This window comes from Bombina bombina, chromosome 8 (assembly GCF_027579735.1).
Source record: "Bombina bombina isolate aBomBom1 chromosome 8, aBomBom1.pri, whole genome shotgun sequence".
In the NCBI taxonomy this organism is placed as follows: Eukaryota; Metazoa; Chordata; class Amphibia; order Anura; family Bombinatoridae; genus Bombina; species Bombina bombina.
In genome coordinates, this window is record NC_069506.1 from 139,056,042 (window position 1) to 139,075,173 (window position 19,132).

The window sequence follows — 19,132 nt, forward strand, 5'->3', positions numbered from 1 at the left end:
AATGTAACCTGAGAGTCTCTGCGGTCCGTCCCCTCTCCCTGCACCTTGCCGCCCTTATATACGGACCAGCTATAGGTAGCTCGGGTCGCAAGTCCTGAGGTATTAACTCTCACCTTCCCTTTGAGTTAGACTATTTTCTATAGTTTGCCCACAATTTCCCAAAATTCTTTTTGAAGAGTCAAGTGCCAGTTGGGATGTGACACCCCCTATTTTCCAACACATGTTATTGTTGGTTCTTTCAATAATTCTTGTTTTCTTGTTATATGTTTTTTATTTCCAGATTTTGTATGTGTTATTTAAAGTTACATTAAAACTGCATGGCCAATTGATTAGGCCGTGCTTGGATCCTCCCGGTCCGCCCCGCGCACAGACACGCATTTCCTCAAAACTACAAATAGAAGCTCTACTAGCCACACAATATACAACTCCATCCCAAAACATAGATAATGGCTAATCTAAGAACAAGATCCCATGCTAGCAATGACATAAACATATACTCCATCAACGCAAAAGGCCTGAACATACCCTCTAAGAGATCGATAGCCTCAAAAGACTTCCACAGACTTAAGGCAGACCTTGTGTTCCAACAGGAAACCCACCACTTCCGCAAAGGGAAAGAACCCTCCACCTTAACACGTACCTTTGGTAAATGCTTCTGGGCATCACACTGTAGTAACAAAAAAAATGGGGTGGGAATCTTACTTAGGAAAAATGTACCCTTCACGTCAATACAAATGATTAGAGATAGAGAGGGCAGATACCTTCTTCTAACTGGTCTACTATATGGGAGACCTATCACACTGGTTTCAATATATGCCCCCAACACCGCACAACATTCCTTCATGAAAAAAATTAAAAACCTAGTCTTAGACCACCAGAAGGGCACACTCATAATATGCGGAGACCTGAACACTGTGCTCAACCCTAATTTAGGCTGCTCAACACTTCATTCCTCCACACCACTATCGAGGATCTCCAAAGTTAAATCACATTTAGAGAAAATTGTGGCCCAAGACATATGGCGAACCTTGCACCCGCAGACTAAAGACTATACCTATTGCTCATATCCACATGGAGTTTACACCAGAATCGACTATGTGTTTGCGGATGTGGGGGGCCTATCTCTATTTAACTCATCCAAGATATCCCCAATCATATGGTCTGACCATGCCTCCATAGTATGCTCAATGACTTGGCCTTCTAAACCCATAAGAGACTTCCTTTGGAGACTCGATGAGCACTTACTGACAGAACCGGGGGTGACCTCCAAACTGACAGAATCTCTCACAGAGTACTTCGTACATAACTCTCAACCGGAGACTTACGTTCACACTCTTTGGGAGGCACATAAGAGCGTCATTAGGGGGGACTTGATAGCCCTTAAGGCACACCTGAATAAAACCAAGAGAGAATACACAACCTCCCTGATATCACAAATACTTCACTTGGAGGGGAGGAGGAGTCTCGTTGGTACATCTGGTTACGGCTGCCTGGCTCTCACAAAACTTACCTTTCACAACAATCACAAACAAAAACTTTGTGATTAAGAAGGTATAGGGCGGAGTTGGGGGCGGCGCTACAGGCACTAAGAAATAAGTGCAAAGGGCTTGAAGCATATACCTCTATCGCACGTGCAGTGCGATAGAAGTAAAAATGGCAATTTTTTTTTTTTTTTACAAAACTGGATTGGAGCCTTTTTGGCTTATTAAATATAAATTTTCCAATAGGGGGGCTATTGGAAAAATTATATTTATTCAGCCAAAACATTTTTTTTTTCTCTTAGTGGGTTCACGTGCGCCTGTGCTCCTATAGAGGAGCCTCCACTATGTATATGTGTGTATGTGTGTATATATATATATATATATATATATATATATATATATATATATATATATATATATATAATTTAGTGGAATTGGGCTACAGGAACCTCTATATAACACCCTATGCTCTTTTAGCACATGTCGTATTTTTGTAAGTGCATCAAGTATAGTTTTGAGCTTGTCGGCTTATTTATTTTATATGTAGCGCTCTGTGTTTGCACGCTTCGGCTTGTTTGCACCACTTCTGTTAGTTTGCGCGCATACTTGTAACAAGTTAAGTTAGTGAGCTGTTTAGACGTCCATCCTTGTGCGTGGGGTTAATTTGCGAGCACATGCTTATAAGTATTTTTGTTAGTACGCTGCTTGGACATGCACGTGTCACTTAAGTTTTATACGCATAGTTTATTTATTTTGCACGTCTTGGTCATTTGCAAGCCTGTTAGTTTGTTCTTCTTATCTAGGGCTTGGTTTTAGTTTTCCCCTCTGCGCAGTGTCGGGTTAGCGCTCATAGTTTCTCCATGGCTGCTGGAAGGATGCTTAACACTTTCGCCTGCTTTATCTATATTTTGTGGAGGGGTAAGATTTTAAATTCTACCAAGAGCTTCTTTTTTGGGTGTAAGATTCTATGCTTTTCCTGCCTTTATTCCATAATTAAGCTTATTATGCTTATTCATTGATTTGACTGCAACATTTAATTATTTTTTCTGTGGTTTTCATTTTAGGCCTGTTTTTCTACATTATGGAGCATACTGTGTCTGTCCCCATTACCGTGAATGTTAGTTCCTTAGGAGCAAGATCCACTAAACATTTTCCTAGCAATATTAAAGGGACAGTCTACAATAGAATTTGTATACCTTCATTACCCATTTCCCAGTTTTGAATAACCAACACAGTTATATTAATATACATTTTACCTCTGTGATTACCTTGTATCAATTCATCTTCTGACAGCCCCCTGATCACAGGACTATTATCTATTAACTTGCATTTAGTACTGTGTTGTGCTAAATCTTACATAACTCCTCAGGCGTGAACACAATGTTATCTTTATGGCCCACATGAACTAGCAGTCTCCTGTTATGAATGTGTCTTTTGCATGACTGTTGATATAATATACCTTGCTCAGCTTTTCAAATCTTGTTTGGATCTTTTAATGCATTCTAATAAGACCATTTCAGCTCTTGCTTCAAAGTACGCCCTCTGTTCTATATAAGGGATTTGTTCAGATTTAATTCCAAGATTCAAAGGTTTTGTATGCTTCACTGTATCTGAAATGATTGTGGTCATGACTCCACCAAGTAGGCATAAAAAGCTTATCTGACTTAAATAAATCTAAATCTGTTAAGCTGTATGTCTCTGAACCTGGTTCTTCTGAATTATCCTCCGATGATCAACAGTCAGTTTCTGATCAAGAAGACTCATCCTCTTTTCTGTTTAAACTTGAACATCTTTGTTCTCTTTTTAAGAGGTGTTTATGTACCTTATGGATTTAGGATGCTAAGGTTTCTGAGGATAAGTTTGTTAAGCAATTGAATTTGTTTTTTTAAACATTCTGCTCAGTGGAGGCTCCTCCATAGGGGTAGTTGGGGCAACACCCCACCATTTTTTTGTAACACATAAAAATAAATAAAATGCCATTGTAAAATCAGTGGGACAAGTAGGTTTATGTTACTATTTTTATTTTTTCAGAAGTTGGGTAGGTGGTTGTGGGTTAGTTTAAAATATTAATTATAACCTTATAATAAAAAGGAGAATCTTGGAAAGTACTGTTAGAAAACAGAATCTAAGGGTGTTTTTGACATGTGACTTATTTCAGAGCACTTTGCACATGCTTTGTCTGCCCCTATTGGACGTTTGTCATGTGACCAATCCAGTTTTCATTAGGACGTCTAAGCACAGATGGAATTTTACTCTCTAATTGGATGGCAGCATATGTGTGTCTTTATTGCCAGTCAGTATGTAATTAATTGAGAGCCCCCTCCTGCTGGAGAGAGCAGGCAGTTTGCAAGCAGCCGGGGGTGCAGCTCCTAGAAAATAATTAACCTTCTGCAAGCTGTCAGTACTTTGTGTGCCACTGCATTTATATCACCAAGCTCTGGCTACTCTGTATCAGGATTGAGTACACACTGGAAATGCCAGGATGGATCACAGCAGCATTGTGTTATCTGGCTTCAGCTCTGCTAGCCTGACTCTCACCTCCACAAAAGCACATGCTGTGAATACACAGGGGAAATGCCAGGATAGATCACCGCAGCATTGTGTAATCTGGCTGTGAATAATAGAGGGAGAGAGATCAAATCTGCATTTTGCTTGCAGAGCCTCTGTCCCAGAGAGCACAGGGAGTTTGGTCACCTTGAGAGGTGAGGTTACAGGTAAATGTTCTGGAACATTTTCAGGGCTTTTTAGAATTTTCTCCTAAAAAGAGAGACTTATCTCTGTTTCTAGTCAGACAATATCACAGCAGTGGCATACATCAATCAGCAAGAGGGAACTTGCAGGTAACTGGCGATGAGGGTAGTGTCCGGAATTCTGTCTTAGGCTGAGAACAATTTTTGTACACTATGTGCAGTACATAAACTAGGAGTGAGCCATTTGGAAGCAGATTCTCTCATTCACCAATTTCTTCATCCACAGGAGAGTGGTTTCTTTATCTGGAAGTTTTCAGTCAGATTTTGAATATGTGGGGTCTTCCAGAAATAGATATGATTTGTTTCTCAGTTCAACAACAAGCTTCCCAGATACTTTGCAAGATTTAGGGAATGGACTCTTCATCTGGAAATCTTCCATCAGATTGTAGACCTGTGAGGTCTTCCGGAAGTAAATCTGATTGCTTCTCAGGTTGAGTTTGTGGATGCTCTAGTTAGAAGCTCCTTGAATGTTTCGTCTGGCTTACGATTTTCCTCCTCTTGTTCTGTTACCAAGAGTGATAGCCAGGATAAAGCAGGTGCTTTCATCAGTAATTCTGATTGCTCCAGCTTGACCTCGCAGAACTTGGTTTGCGGATCTGGTACAAATATCCAGTTGTCCTCCATGGCTTCTTTCTCTGTGCCATGACCTTCTGTCTCAAGGTCCTTCTTTCATCAGGATCTCAAATCTCTAAACTTGATGGCTTGGAGATTGAACACTTTGTTTTATAACAGAGAGGTTTTTCTGATTCTGTCATTGAGACCTTAATTCAGGTACATAAACCTGTGAACACAAGGTTTGGAAGTCGTTTATTTCTTGGTGTGTGGAACATGGTTTTTAGTTGGCACTCTTTTACAGTTCCTAGAATTCTTCAAGTTCTTCAGGATAGTTTGGATAAGGGTTTACCTGCCAGTTGCTAAGCTTTCTGATATTATTTGTTCAAGCTTTAATTAGGATATAACTAGTGATTAAGCCAATTTCTCCTCCATTGAACCTTTATTTGGTTTTAAGAGTTTTGCAGGTTCCTTCTTTTGACCTTATGCATAATTTGGATATTCAGGTTTTGTTCTGGAAGATTGTTTCTTTTGACAATTTCTTCTGCTAGAAGAGTTTTGGAGTTGTCTGCTCTTTCATGTGAGCCTCCTTATCTTGTTTTTCATCACGATAAGGAAGTTTTTTTTTACCTAAAGTGGTTTCTTTTAACAGTAATCAACTGTGAGATTGATGTTCCTTCTTTTTGTCCTAATCCAAAAAATTCTAAGAAGACACTTCTCCATAATTTGGATGTTGTTAGAGCTTTAAAGTTCTATTTGCTGGCTACTAAGGATTTGATTCAGAAGGCTTAGTTGGAGACTAGGCCAGTTGCTACTTCCCGGGCATTTAAGAATGAAGTGTCTGTTGATCAAATTTACAAGGCAGCTACTTGGTCTTCCTTACGTTCCATATTGAGGTTTTTGCTTCTTCTGAAGCAGCTTTTAGTTGGAAAGTACTCCAGACAGTTGTTTCTGAGCATTCATTATTGTTGTGTGTGTATGTATGTGTATATATATATAGATCATATTTTTGCAGCATGAAGACCTTTTAAAAAAAAAAAAAAAAAAAAAAAGACGATAAAGCTATAATAAAAAAAATTATGTATCCCCCCATAGAAATCAATGGAGAAAAAACATGCATCGCAAACAACATAGCATATTCGCGAAATGTGACATATTTACAGTAAATACATAGTAAAAATATTTTATTAAATGTTTTATCATGTTTTCATCTACTCTTCATATAACTGTGTTGGTTATGCAAAATTGGGGAATGAGTAATAAAGGGATTATCTATCTTTTTAAACAATAACAATTCTGGTGTAGACTGTCCCTTTAATGGCAAAGGGCTATTATATATGTATTTTTTTTTCTAACACCCGAGATCTATCTTTGAGCCCTTATAACTTTTTCGTGCAATATTTTTTTTAATAATTTTTATTACACTGTGTTAATATGAGTGTAACTGTACTTTGTAATGTAATTTTGAAGTGTTTTGTTCACCTTTTTTTGTTTCGGAAAACAGTCAACCACAGCTCTGAGATTGCGGTATCACTTTTAATATCAGCGCGATGAAAATAATTTGCAAAAACGCGATTACGCTAGCACAAAACAGTTTCTAGCCCTAAGCCTCCCGCTGTTAAGTGCAGATGCATACAAGGGTTGGTAGGTGATTCTTCTTTGGGCTCATCAGGGACTTTCGTTAGGAGCAGCACTTCTAAATTCCCTAAAGATAAATCTGAGGATTCTTCTTCTGAGTTTCAGGACCTCACCGCTGTGGCAATGTGTCCTTTAATTTCAGGCTTGAGCATATTCATGTATTATTAAAGGAGTTTTTAATTGCTTAGTAAGTAGAGGATTTTCCTGCTACAGATTTTTTAAGGCAGCTCCCAAACAGCCTTCCACTTTTCCCACGCCTGATTCAGTTTCTGATCTCATATCTAAGTTGTGGCTTAAGCCATGTGTTAATTTTCTTCTGTCTGCTAAGTTCAAGACTAGCAAAAAATTAGGGTTGTTTATAAAGCCCAGTCATTACAGGAAAATATTGTTTAAAAAAAAAAGTTTTATTTTAGCAAGTTAAAAACATGCTAAAACAATATCCCACATTGACATAACTAATCACCTGACACATATATATATATATATATATATATATATATATATATATATATATATATATATATTTTTAATGGCGTCACTTTTTATGTCATGTCTGTGCTTTTTAAACTTCCTTAAGTATTAGCATGTGAGCTCCTCTATCTTGCTAAAATGTGTTCCAACAATATTTCTGGTGTGATTGGACTTGAGGAAATTGGTCATAGCTGGAAGTGGCTCAAGGGATCATTTCCTACACTTTGGTCTTGATATTACCTTTGTCGATGGATTACATTGTTAGTTCAAACCTAATACAGAGGTATGATAAACTATTTTTAAAATGGATGCAGCTGTTTCCACTCTTTCCAGGCATATTATTCCTTTGGAGGATAGTACCTCTTTTAAGGATCATTTAGAAGGCTTTCATAGAAGCTTCTTTCAGCTTGCAGGTTTTATGTTTAGGACTGCTGCCAGTGTTGCCTGTGTAGCTGCTACTACTGCAGTTTGGTGTGACAGTCTTTCAGAGCTAATTTCTGGGAAACTACTCTTGATGAGATCTAGAATCACTTGAAACTCCTGAGAACTGCAAACAGCTTTATTTGTGATGCAGCTGTGAAAATGGTTTATATTAAGTTGAAGAATGCTGCTTTGACTGTTTTGGGCCAAGCAAGCTTTGTTGCTCAAATCTTAGTCTGCTGATATGTTTCTAAACACAGGCTTCTCTCTCTTCCCTTTCAGGGTAAAACCTTGTTTGGTTTTGGTTTTGTTATCATTGCCACAGTCACTGGGAGATTTTCTGCTTTAGGATAAAAATTCTAAGCGTATCATGTATCAAACCTTACAAATCTTGGGGGAAAACTTTGACTTATATTTCATACCTAGTGCTAATATTTTTGTTAATGGAGTTATATAAAAAAGCTTTGCAATCTCCAATGGTACTAGACTGGGGTGTTTCCGCTGTCACCCCTGCTATTTGCTTGTGTGATAGAAACATTAGCTACTAAGATTAGACAAAACACAAACTTTCAAGGAAGATGTATTAAATAACATTATATATAAAATGTCTCTTGCGGACAACATTCTTTTTTCACTCACCACACCCGCAAATTCTATTCCGGCTTTATTAGATCTTCATCGCTTTCATATGCTTTCTAGTTTCTTAATTAATGATAGCACCCAAGAGCTTGCTAACCTTTTCTCAGTCTGTCCATTCAAGTAGTGCCCCTTATCTTTAAAATACTTAGGTAAATATTTATTGAAAACCTTAGCTATCACATATAAAGTAAACTTTGACCCAATTAAGCAATCAATAATATAGACCACTCCTGGATGTCTAAGCACATATCTTGGATAGGTAGAATTAATGTGATAAAGATGAATGTGTCCAAGAATTCTATGAATAGTGCAAACTCTCCCTATCCCTATACCAGTTTGATTTATGTAGACCATGAAAAAAAGTGTTTTCTTCTAAAATAAGAAACGCTTCAGAATTAATAGAAAAGTGATGATGTTAGCCAAAGCACACGGGTTTCAGAGTTCCTAACCTTGAAAATTAGATACTATCTTTTTATTAAGAGTTGTTAATTTGCACATTCATCTGATACATAAATTATGGGTCTAACTGGAACATGATATTGCATACTCCAGACATTTAGACACTCTTTATTGGTGAACAGATGTATACAAGATAAAGGAATGTGTTTCAAAACAAGATAACTCAGGAGACCCTGATCATTTGGAGCAAAATTTTAAGATCTTTTCCCCACTTATCATTTGTTCCTTCACTTTTAACTTACCTAATTGAAAGTATGGACATTACCATAGGTCCACATGCTCTTTCCCAACTTCCTGAACATTATAAAAGAGAACTTCGGATAATGCTTATTGCTACAAACTCTGGACTGAAGACAGAACAATAGTAGATTGAACAAGACTTTATTTTTGTATTTGGTTTACCTATCACAAAGTATATACTTACATACAGTCTAATAAAAGTAAAAATAAATATTTTCAGATAGCTTATACAATCTGAAAAATTAATGCAGATCATCAGTGCCTATGTGTCACTTATCATTGATTTACAAAATGTTGACACCACTTTTACCTGGACAACTTCCACCTAGAATGGAAATCTGGAAAAAAGAATTAAGGTTAACTATTCTCCTACAAGAAATTCTGACCATATTCATAAACAAGGCAAAATCATCTGTATCTGTCAAAATGCTTGAAATTAATTTTAAAATTCTACACAGGTGGTATGTGATGCCATGGAGGTTACACCGCATGTTTCCGAAAATACATAACGGATGTTGGCGGTGTAGTCATGTAGGTAGTAGCATGGCACTTATGTGGTGGTGGTGTCCTTTAATACAGTAATTTTGGGTATCTGTAATAGAAGTGGAAAAAAATATTAAATATCCAATGCTTGTTTGACCCATTGATTTTAGCTTTTGAATAAACAATTAAAACTCATATTTAAACCAGACTGCAAGCTTGTTCAGATTATCATAAATAGTGCAAGGTCCCATGTTGCTCAACATTGGAAAACATAAAATGTTCCCAGCCTGGAAAAATGGAGGTCTAAAGTAAGTGAGTTGTCCCAAGTATTGGTCATAATTTTCTTTTCTCTCCAGAAAGAGGGTATATTTTGACCATCGCTATATTTTAAAAAGGCTTCTACAGTCTTATTAAGTGCTTACATACTGACAGTTGATGACCACAGCAGAAATAAAGAGAGTTAAGTTTGTATCCTTTTTCATCTCTGTTTTATGGCTCTTTCCTTTGTGTTGACACTACTTTAATTTTGCTATCAAATCTGGTTCAGTTGCTGAGAATTACTCATGGCACAGGTGTGGCTGCATAGGTTTTTTTTCAAAGTATTTCTGTGCAAAGATATGTAGCACACAGATTCTTCATGCAAAAGGTTGATTGGTGGTGCTTTGGTTTGGTTGTAGCCCCTTTTTGTGTTGTTTTTTGTGTGAGACAGTTGGAATGTAGCTTTCCTTCTAAATACAGGGAGAGTTCACAGCTGCATTCATTACTTTTGGGAATACAGAACCTGACCACTAGTAGGAGGCAAAGACACCCCAGCCAAAGACTTAAATACCTCCCCCACTTCCCTCATCCCCAGTCATTCTTTGCCTTTCGTCACAGGAGGTTGGCAGAGAAGTGTCGGAAGAAATTACGGAGTAGTTCTTTGTGGAGGGTAGTACTCTTCGAGATGGGACTGGAGTTTTTAGTAGTCTTGTCAGTCTCTCAGTGAGAGCATTGATGAAGGTTAGAGTCTGGAGATGCAGGAAAATTCTTTCTGCGAAACCATCCCGACTCATATTAACAGCTCCTTAAGCAATCAGCGTTGACGAGTTTCGCTGCCTGCTTTCTGTACTCAAGTCCATGTCAGAAGCGCTGCTACCATCTGTCAAACTTGAAGGACCGTTTTGCTGTTCCACGGCATAGATTCCGGTAAGATTGTTTAAATTTTTACTTGCATGTTAACATAAAATAAGAAGGATAAAACAAGTGATAGAAATGAGCGCTAAAGAGAGTATCCTGCTTCCTCAGTTAAACCCCTCAAATTTTAACAGAAAAGAAACATACAAACGAAAAGAGGAGCGCTGTGTGCACAGATACAATTTAATATATAATATCAAAACACAGAAATTAGGCAACAATTTTAAAAAGTAGAATGTCGAAAATTAGGACGTCTCCTGTAAAATTAAAATATAAACAATGTAAATATATATATATATATCAGTATAATACTTAATTAAAACAAGATAATATATTGTAGCAATGACAGTAGTGATATTGTCCAGCGTGTGTAGAGGGCTATTCACATATATTTTATGCTTGGCTACTGTGTACAGACCAAAATAATATCGCTATTTAGCATATAGAGATCGAAGTGAATGTTCCAATAGATGTGATAGCACTTCAAATGAGGTAAATATAGGAAACCACCTTAATGCAAGAGACTAAGCGCTATATAGCGCATGTGTGATAGTCAATTTCCCAATGTGATGTATTTGTAACTTCAAATATCAGCCAATGATTGGCAAAGTACCTATATTTTTCTTGTTGTATATAAGGAGGTGTATTACTTATCAACGATACCTCTCCACGCTTCTATCAGCATCCAGCCGGACCGCTCGTGGCGTTTGTTTGCAGTGTGACTGTAGTCCCTCTCGGCGGCTCCGTCCGCGTCCAGTAGGACAATCCAAGGCGTCTGTATGCTGCGTGAGTCTCACCTGACTCCTGTTTGCAGCATGTGTATCACGTAACTTCTGTCAATCCGGGTAAAGTATATACTGTAGCGCTACAGTGTAGATAGTGATGTGATGCAGACTTGGCTAGTCTGGTTGAACAAAAGTGGGAACGGGGATCCTGCCCAAAGAGAGTTGTCTACGCGTTTCGCCCCAAAAACTGGGCTTTATCAAGACGCGTAGACAACTGTCTTTGGGCAGGATCCCCCTGTTCCCACTTTTGGTCAACCAGACTAGCCAAGTCTGCATCACATCACTATCTACCCTGTAGCGCTACAGTATATTCTTTACCCGGATTGACAGAAGTCACGTGATACACACGCTGCGAGCAGGAGTCAGGTGAGACTCACGCAGCATACAGACGCCTTGGATTGCCCTCCTGGACGCGGACGGAGCCGCCAATAGGGACTACAGTCACGCTGCAAACAAACGCCACAAGCGGTCCGGCTGGATGCCGATAGAAGCGTGGAGAGGTATCGTTAATAAGTAATACAACTCCTTATATCCAACAAGAAAAATAAAGGTACTTTGCCAATCATTGGCTGATATTTGAAGTTACAAATACATCACATTGGGAAATTGACTTTATCACACATGCGCTATATAGCGCTTAGTCTCTTGCATTGTGGTGGTTTCCTATATTTACCTCATTTGAAGTGTTATCACATCTATTGGAACATTCACTTTGATCTATATATGCTAAATAGCGATATTCTTTTGGTCTGTACACAGTAGCCAAGCATAAAATATATGTGAATAGCCCTCTACACACGCTGGACAATATCACTACTGTCATTGCTACGATATATTATCTTGTTTTAATTAAGTATTATACTGATATATATATATTTTTATATTGTTTATATTTTAATTTTACAGGAGACGTCCTAATTTTCGATATTCTACTTTTTAACATCGTTGCCTAATTTCTGTGTTTTGATATTATTTATTAAATTGTATCCGTGCACACAGCGCTTCTCTTTTCGTTTTTATGGAACATAAAATAAGAAGACAGGGTCTCAGTGGGACTTCTTTATGGAATCCAGGGTTAATATCTCCTGAGGGGCGTAGGCTATTATGGAACGTACAGGTTAATTTTCTTGCTGCACAGTTTTATTACACTGGCGCGCTTTTCCTTAGCGGTAATGATCTTGCACGTTTTTTGTTTTTCCATTTCCATATTCTTGACCGAGCGTCTGCGGAGAGGATCTGTTTCTCAACCTGTCTGGGTCATAGGAGGTGATAAGTGCCCCAGCTATTGGTGGTGTATGGTGCCAGTTGTTTTTGTCCATAAGCTTCTTAATTGTGTTATGGAGGATTCTGATATGTTAGAGGGGGGTTCCTCTAAGTCAGATTTTGATACTTGTGTATATTGTGAGGAGGCCCGGGTAACCCAGCCCTCTCAATTATGTTCCGTATGCCGCCATAGGGTGTTCTCCTCTTCCAATGTTGAGAGGTTAGAGAACACTGAGCCATCCGCCTGAGAGGATTCTGCATCCCGTGAGGTTTTTTCCCTAGAATCTTCTATTCCTACACCGGCAGTTGTCCCGAATACTGTTACCCCTTCTCCTGAGGGAGGTCTCTTTCCACCAGAGGATACTGTGCGGTTTCGCATGGCCATATCTCTGGCTTTAGCGCATTTACATCTTCCTGCCACGTGCAAGAGAAGACTTAATCCGTGTGCTCCTACCCAAGATCCGGCATGTAAGAGGACGATGGGATCCGATCAGTCTTCTGGGGAAGCAGTGTCCTCTGAGACTTCAGAGGTGCTACCTCCAGATTCGGAGCCCCCCAGATACTCCTCCGGATGTGAATTTTGCTTTTAGGTTTATAATAGCTGACCTGCGTGTACTTCTGAGAGAGGTTTTGGCGATGTTGGCTGATCCGTCAGCGGAATATCAGTCTTCTGAATCGGATACCGATCTTGTTTAGATGACTGGAGGGATGGTGATCTTATTCCTTATCGTCTCAGTTTGTTCTTTCTTTGTTTTTTTTTAATCAGATTCCCAGTTCAGAGCTCTTGAGGAATGTTGTTGCATGATGGGGTGGACTTGTCGATTTCACTTTCTCTTTGGCTATCACTTGTGTTGCCTAATTTCTTTTATAATCCGGTTAGGATAAGTTTTTATTTTTTTGTATTTTTAGAGCTGAGATTGTTACTCTGGGTTTTTCTGGTACTAGCGATCTTCATGGTTGCGATAGATGTCTCTTCCTGTGGAATATATATTAAAAAAAAAAAAAAAAAAAAAACAACAAAGCAGAACAAAGACAAAAACAGAGGATGTTTCTGGTCGGTGTGATGTTCCACCGATATGTCCAAGACTATGTTTAAGCGTTGGAGCTCAAATGTTCTTCTGTTTGTTATTCTCCCTTTTCTGGCTCTGCTAGAATGTTAGAATTTTCCATTTGAGACCCTTGAACAAATATGTTGTATCCTACATATCGGGTTGGTCCTGGTTGGGTATTAGTTATCTCTGTTCTTTTGAGTTTCATAACAAGATATGTTGTATCCTATATAACAGGCTGGACCAGTTTGGGTACTAGTTACCTCTTTTCTTTCTTCTTCTCAAGAGGTTATTCCTTGTTCCTTTGGTCCAGAGGAATCCCTTCTATCCTAGATGTTAGGCTGGTCCTAGTTAAATCATCTTGGTTGGGCGTCCAATATTGGAGAAGGGCTTACGAGTTAATACCCTTCTTAGCAAAGCTGTGTTTTGGAATTTAAATTCTGCTGTGGCAGTCTTCTTCAGGAGATGAGCTTTCTTTTTTTGGATGGGGGAGACGGGTGAGTTTTTCTTTTGAGTCTTTACCCGGTTCCTAGCAAAGCTGTGTTTTGGAGTTTAAATTCTGCTGTGGCAGTCTTCTTCAGGAGATGCTTTCCTTTTTTGAATGGGGGGAGACGGGTGAGTTTTTATTTGAGTCCTTTCCCGTTCCTTCTCACAGGGGTTATATTCTTCCCCCTCTATGGTGCTCCCTTTATCAGGGAGATAGTTACTTCCTGTCCTCATGTTGAGGATATCTGGATTTTCAGGGCCGTATTGTTTCAGTAACCCCGTTCTGATCCTAGTTTTCTTGGGATCTATGGGGCTGTTTATTCAGTTTCCTGTGTTCTGGTTGCTCCTACTTTTGGTGGTTCTGGTTTTCTCCATCGCCTGCTAGGAGTTTTAAGCAATTTCCATCCTTGGCGTTGGTTTTGGATTTTAGTTCCTGGGTAGATCCCAGGGCAGGGTGGTTTTTTGATGCAGTTTGGTCTTTCAGACAGGAAATCCTTTTAGGACTTTTTGAGTTTCAGTACTCTATAGGCTTGCCCTGCAGTTTTCCTTCAGACCTTTGTTGGTACTGTGCGGGGGTGATGTTTAGCCTAGTTCCGATTCTTCGGTTTGGTGGTGTTGCTCCTATATCTTCCAGATATCATCCTGTTTTTCTGGATTGTCCGTTCTGGTTTCCAGTATGCGGTAGATCTTTCAGGGTGCCAGGACTGAGATGAGAAGTGCAAAAATAATAACACCTTTATTCATAGCAAAAAATAATAAAAAGTCCACAAGTCAAATAACAAGCCAGGAGACAAAACCAGAGCTGGTAGTCAGACGATCCGAGTCAGGAGCCAAAGCGAATAGTCAGACGAGCCGGAATCAGGAACAAGGAAAACAGCAGAGTCAGGAACAAGCCAGGGATCAGGAACCAGGAAGGACGTCAGGCAGCCAGGTAATACACAGGAACTCTCACAAACAGGTCTGAGACAAGGCAAAGCATACTGAACAGAGGCCCTTTAAATAATAGGTGATGACATCACAATTCTGAGACTGCATCCTGATGATGCACACTAGTCTGGCCATAAAAGGAAGTGCCGGAAATGAGCAGCATCCCCCACAATGCACCATAGTCAGGAAGAGAGGTGAGCAAAATGGCTGCCAGCAGCACATGGCAAACAAAACAGGTAAAAAACCTGACAAAATCGTTCCCTGTTCTGGGATACTTCTTGATCTTCTGGGGTGTTTTTTTATTTGTCTATACCATGGAGTGGGAAAGTGTATTTCGAGATTTTTGGCATCTATTTTTGGGAATCTTTGGTCAGTGGGTTTGAACCCAGGCAAAGCTTCTGCTTTCTGATCTGCTGTAGGCTTCTGGTGTCAGCTAGCCTTCCAAAGCAGAGGTAAATACTCTGGGGACTTGGTTTTCTGTTATCCAGTTGGGTTCTTTCTAAAACAGGTCCTTTTTCTGTCTCTGAGAGTTTGGCAGGAGGTCAAGGGACTCTCCTTCTGTGTGTACCTTGTTCTGGATTCCCGGAGAGGTTTTTCGGAGCTGAACCTTTGGAGAATCCGGTCTAGACTTTTTTGGGAGTCCATGCCTGCCCCAGTCTTTTGCCTTAGGGTGTTCTTAGGATGATCTATGGATATTTTAGGGCTTGGGATGTTTATCTTCCTTGCCCTCCTTGGCTGTCACCCCTTCTGAGTTGACTCAGTCTGTCAGGAGCAGCCGTCAAGGTATCTGATTGCCTTTCTTATGCTGCAACTTCATTTCGTAGTTTGGTCTTCTTCCTTATGGAGTTTGACTGAATCTTCGCCTTGGGATCCATGAGAGGGTTATTTCTGAAGGGTGTCAGTCCTTTCCTCAGCTTGTTCCCTCGTTATCTTGGGGATGCAACCTTTCCCCCGTTACTTGGTGGGGTGGTGTTGATTCCCCCTGTTTTTTTTTTTAAACCTTTTCTTGAGGTTTTCTTTTGTCCCTTTAAACGGTGTACCGGAAGAACGATTTGGTAGCCGGTTCTGGATGGGACGGCTAGTTCCTCTAGCTTGGGGGTTAGCCTGGCTACCTCTCAGTAAGGGGGTTACGGGTTGTATCCTCCGTCGCCTTCTGCCCTGGTATGTGGGCTCCTAAAAAGATTCTAGATGTCAGTTTCTGGTCTGTTTCCCATGGTTAATGATCTCTTGCTGTTCATTTCTTTTCGCTTGGACGTGGATTGCGGTTAGGCAGTTCTGTTCTAGTCTTTTTGCCTCTTCAGGAACTTAGAATTTCTTGTTAGGTTTTTTGCATCGGTATCGATACAGGCGATGGTTCTGATTTTTCTATTCTTTGACCTGTTCTGATGGGGAGTATTTTATACATGTCCTAGTCTCTCTTGCAGTCTGGTACTGCGCTCCCCTTGGGGTTTTTGCTCTATGGAATTTTTTCCTTTGGGTTTTCCATGGAGCTTCTCCCTCTGTTGTTCCATTTTTCTGGGATCGTGCCTCGAGGTTCTTTCAGACTTTTTTGAGCGTACTCTGCTTACTTCTATGTATCTTCCTATTTGGAAGTATAGGTATTGAGAGTCTTGGTTGTCCTTCTTGTCGTGTTCGGGGAGGAGTGTTTTTAGTTTGGCCTCGTAGTCCCCAGGACTCTAGTCTCTTTAGAGGTTTTTTTTGTTGAGTAGTAGGGGGGTGGGGAAGCCTGGGTGGTCTGGTATTCATGACAGTTGTATTTCACAAAGTTTTCAATATTATAACTCTGTGATCCATTGTAACATGTTGTTCATTAGCATGAATGTCTGTAAATCCTCCTTTCACCTGTGACGTAGATACTCTTTAGTCATCTGTAGTGTAGTGTAGTATATTAGAAAGTCAGATTTTACTCCTGTCCTTTATCTTTTCCTTTTATCTCTGCTTCCATATCACAGGTGTATTACAGATTAAAAGTAATTGCAATAACTTTTTATATTTTATTTAGACATTGTGAAAATAATAATAGGATAGCAATTGATAGATTTGAAATGCTTTATTAGTATTCTGTTTAGATTATTTTGTTAGATGTGGCAAAATAGCACTTCTATAAAAACAAGAAGTGTAAAATTCACTTATTTGAAAGTTGGTGCATTATCATAGTTTCTTTTTCTTTCAGGGGGACTGCATTTCCCGTGACATTAACGGGATGAAGTTTTATTCATGGCATCAGTTTTGTGAGTACTTTGACCACTTATGTGAAATGAAAAAAACAGCCTATAAGATAATAAGTGCAATTCACTTTGCTAAAACACATGACAAAGCTGAAGTATTCAAATTTCAAGAAGTTCAGCTGGGTTGTCAAATTTTCCACAATGAACCTTCAAACGAAATCTGCGCAGTAAGGTAAGGTTATTTCACATAGCTTGTCCTTGTCCCCCAGTACTGTGTATATGTTTAAAGAGCAATGTCACATTTACATGAGCTCGATATTTAATCTATACATTCTTGTGTTTGCTTTTTATGATTGTATATATTATATTACAGCATTATATTACAGCATTAGATCTGCTAGTGAACACTTTCCCTTCATAGTATTCACCAATGAGACTTTGTCGCCCTTTAGGGGACTGGCAGAAACTAACTTCACCTTTTTTACTTCACTCACTCTGACAATTTCCAAAGTTATCTTTTTTTATCTTCTATATAAGCAGATGAATACACTTTTTTTATTTTTTTTTTATTTTGTATTTGATATAGTACAGTTTTTCCTCTCTGTTTTTTCTTTAGAACTTTGCTACTCAGTCAAATACAATATATAATATTAAATGGAGGGAAAAGAAGCTGATGTGGAATTCAAAGATTAGGTCTATTTAAAGGGACATGAAACATATTTTTTTTATTCAGATAGAGAATACAATTTTAATTTTATTTTCCAATTTACTGCTATTATCAAATTTTCTTTATTCTCTTGTTGTTCTTTGTTGAAGAGATATATATCGATAGGTAGCGTGCACATGTCTGGAGCACTACATGACAGGAAATAGTGCAGCCATCTAGTGCATAACATTGTTGCAAAACTGCTGCCAAATAGTGCTGCAGATACATGCACACTCCTGAGCTTATCTTTCTGCTTTTTAACAAAGGATAACAAGAAAATTAGGAAAATTTGATAATAGAAGTAAATTGGAAAGTTGTTTAAAATTGTATTCCCTGAATCTTGGAAAAAGAAACATTTTGGGATTTATGTCCCTTTAAATACAAAAATAGGTGAAATCCTTAGTTTTATAACTTAGTAGAAACTAAACTTAAAGGGACATGAAACACAAAAAAAATTTTCATGATTCATATGGAGCATGCAATTTTATTTACTTCTATTAAATTGTCTTCAATCTATTGATATCTCTTGTTGAAAAGCAGGACGTAAGCTCAGGAGCGTCCCCATTTCTCGAGCACTATATGGCAGCAGTTTTGTAAGAATGTTATTCATTGGCAAGAGCACTAGATGGCAGCAGTTTTGTAAGAATGTTATTCATTGGCAAGAGCACTAGATGGCAGCAGTTTTGTAAGAATGTTATTCATTGGCAAGAGCACTAGATGGCAGCAGTTTTGTAAGAATGTTATTCATTGGAAAGAGCACTAGATGGCAGCACTATTTCCTGCCATGTAGTTCTCCTGACACCTACCTAGGTCTCTCTTCAATGAAGAACACCATGGGAACTAGAAGTAAGTTGGAAACTTTTTTTAAAAAATTATACGCTCTGTCTGAATCACAAACATTTTTGGGGTTTCATATCCCTTTAAGATCTCCAATAATTAACTGCAAAAACTATAAGAAAGCTGCACTACCTTGTACCACGTTTTCATTTTTTTATTTATTTTTTTTAAAAAGCTAAAATTTATTTTTCTGTGGGAGGGTTGTGAAAAGTTTTTAATTTCTATTAAATTAGTATTTCAACCAATAATTTTCACATTTTTACCATTTACATTTTATGGTTATTTGATAAATATAACTTCTTGCCTGAAACAAGTCAAGGGGCGTTAAAGTCATTTTTCATATGTATCAAAAATTAGCCATTGCAGTGCAAAAGAGCTACAGAGGAAATCTTGAAAACTTAAAATAATGTAATTTCTTTTGCAAGATGTACCGAGTCCACGGATTCATCCTAACTTGTGGGATATTGTCCTTCCTGACAGGAAGTAGCAAAGAGAGCACCACAGCAGAGCTGTCTATATAGCTCACACCTTAACTCCACCCCCCAGTCATTCTCTTTGCTGGCTCTAAGCAGGAAGGGTAAAGAGAACAGGTGTTAAACTGTTAG

The 19,132-nt window shown here is 38.7% G+C and overlaps 1 protein-coding gene across 4 annotated transcripts in view; it reads left to right on the forward strand.

Moving 5' to 3' along the window:
• LOC128638563 (uncharacterized) overlaps nt 1-19,132 on the forward strand; it is a 431,654-nt gene that overhangs the window by 246,222 nt on the left and 166,300 nt on the right. For all 4 annotated transcript variants that reach the window (XM_053690591.1, XM_053690590.1, XM_053690593.1 and 1 more), the window contains one exon: nt 16,990-17,216. In XM_053690591.1, coding sequence (XP_053546566.1) covers nt 16,990-17,216 — 227 coding nt within the window. The remainder of the gene's footprint in view (nt 1-16,989; nt 17,217-19,132) is intronic.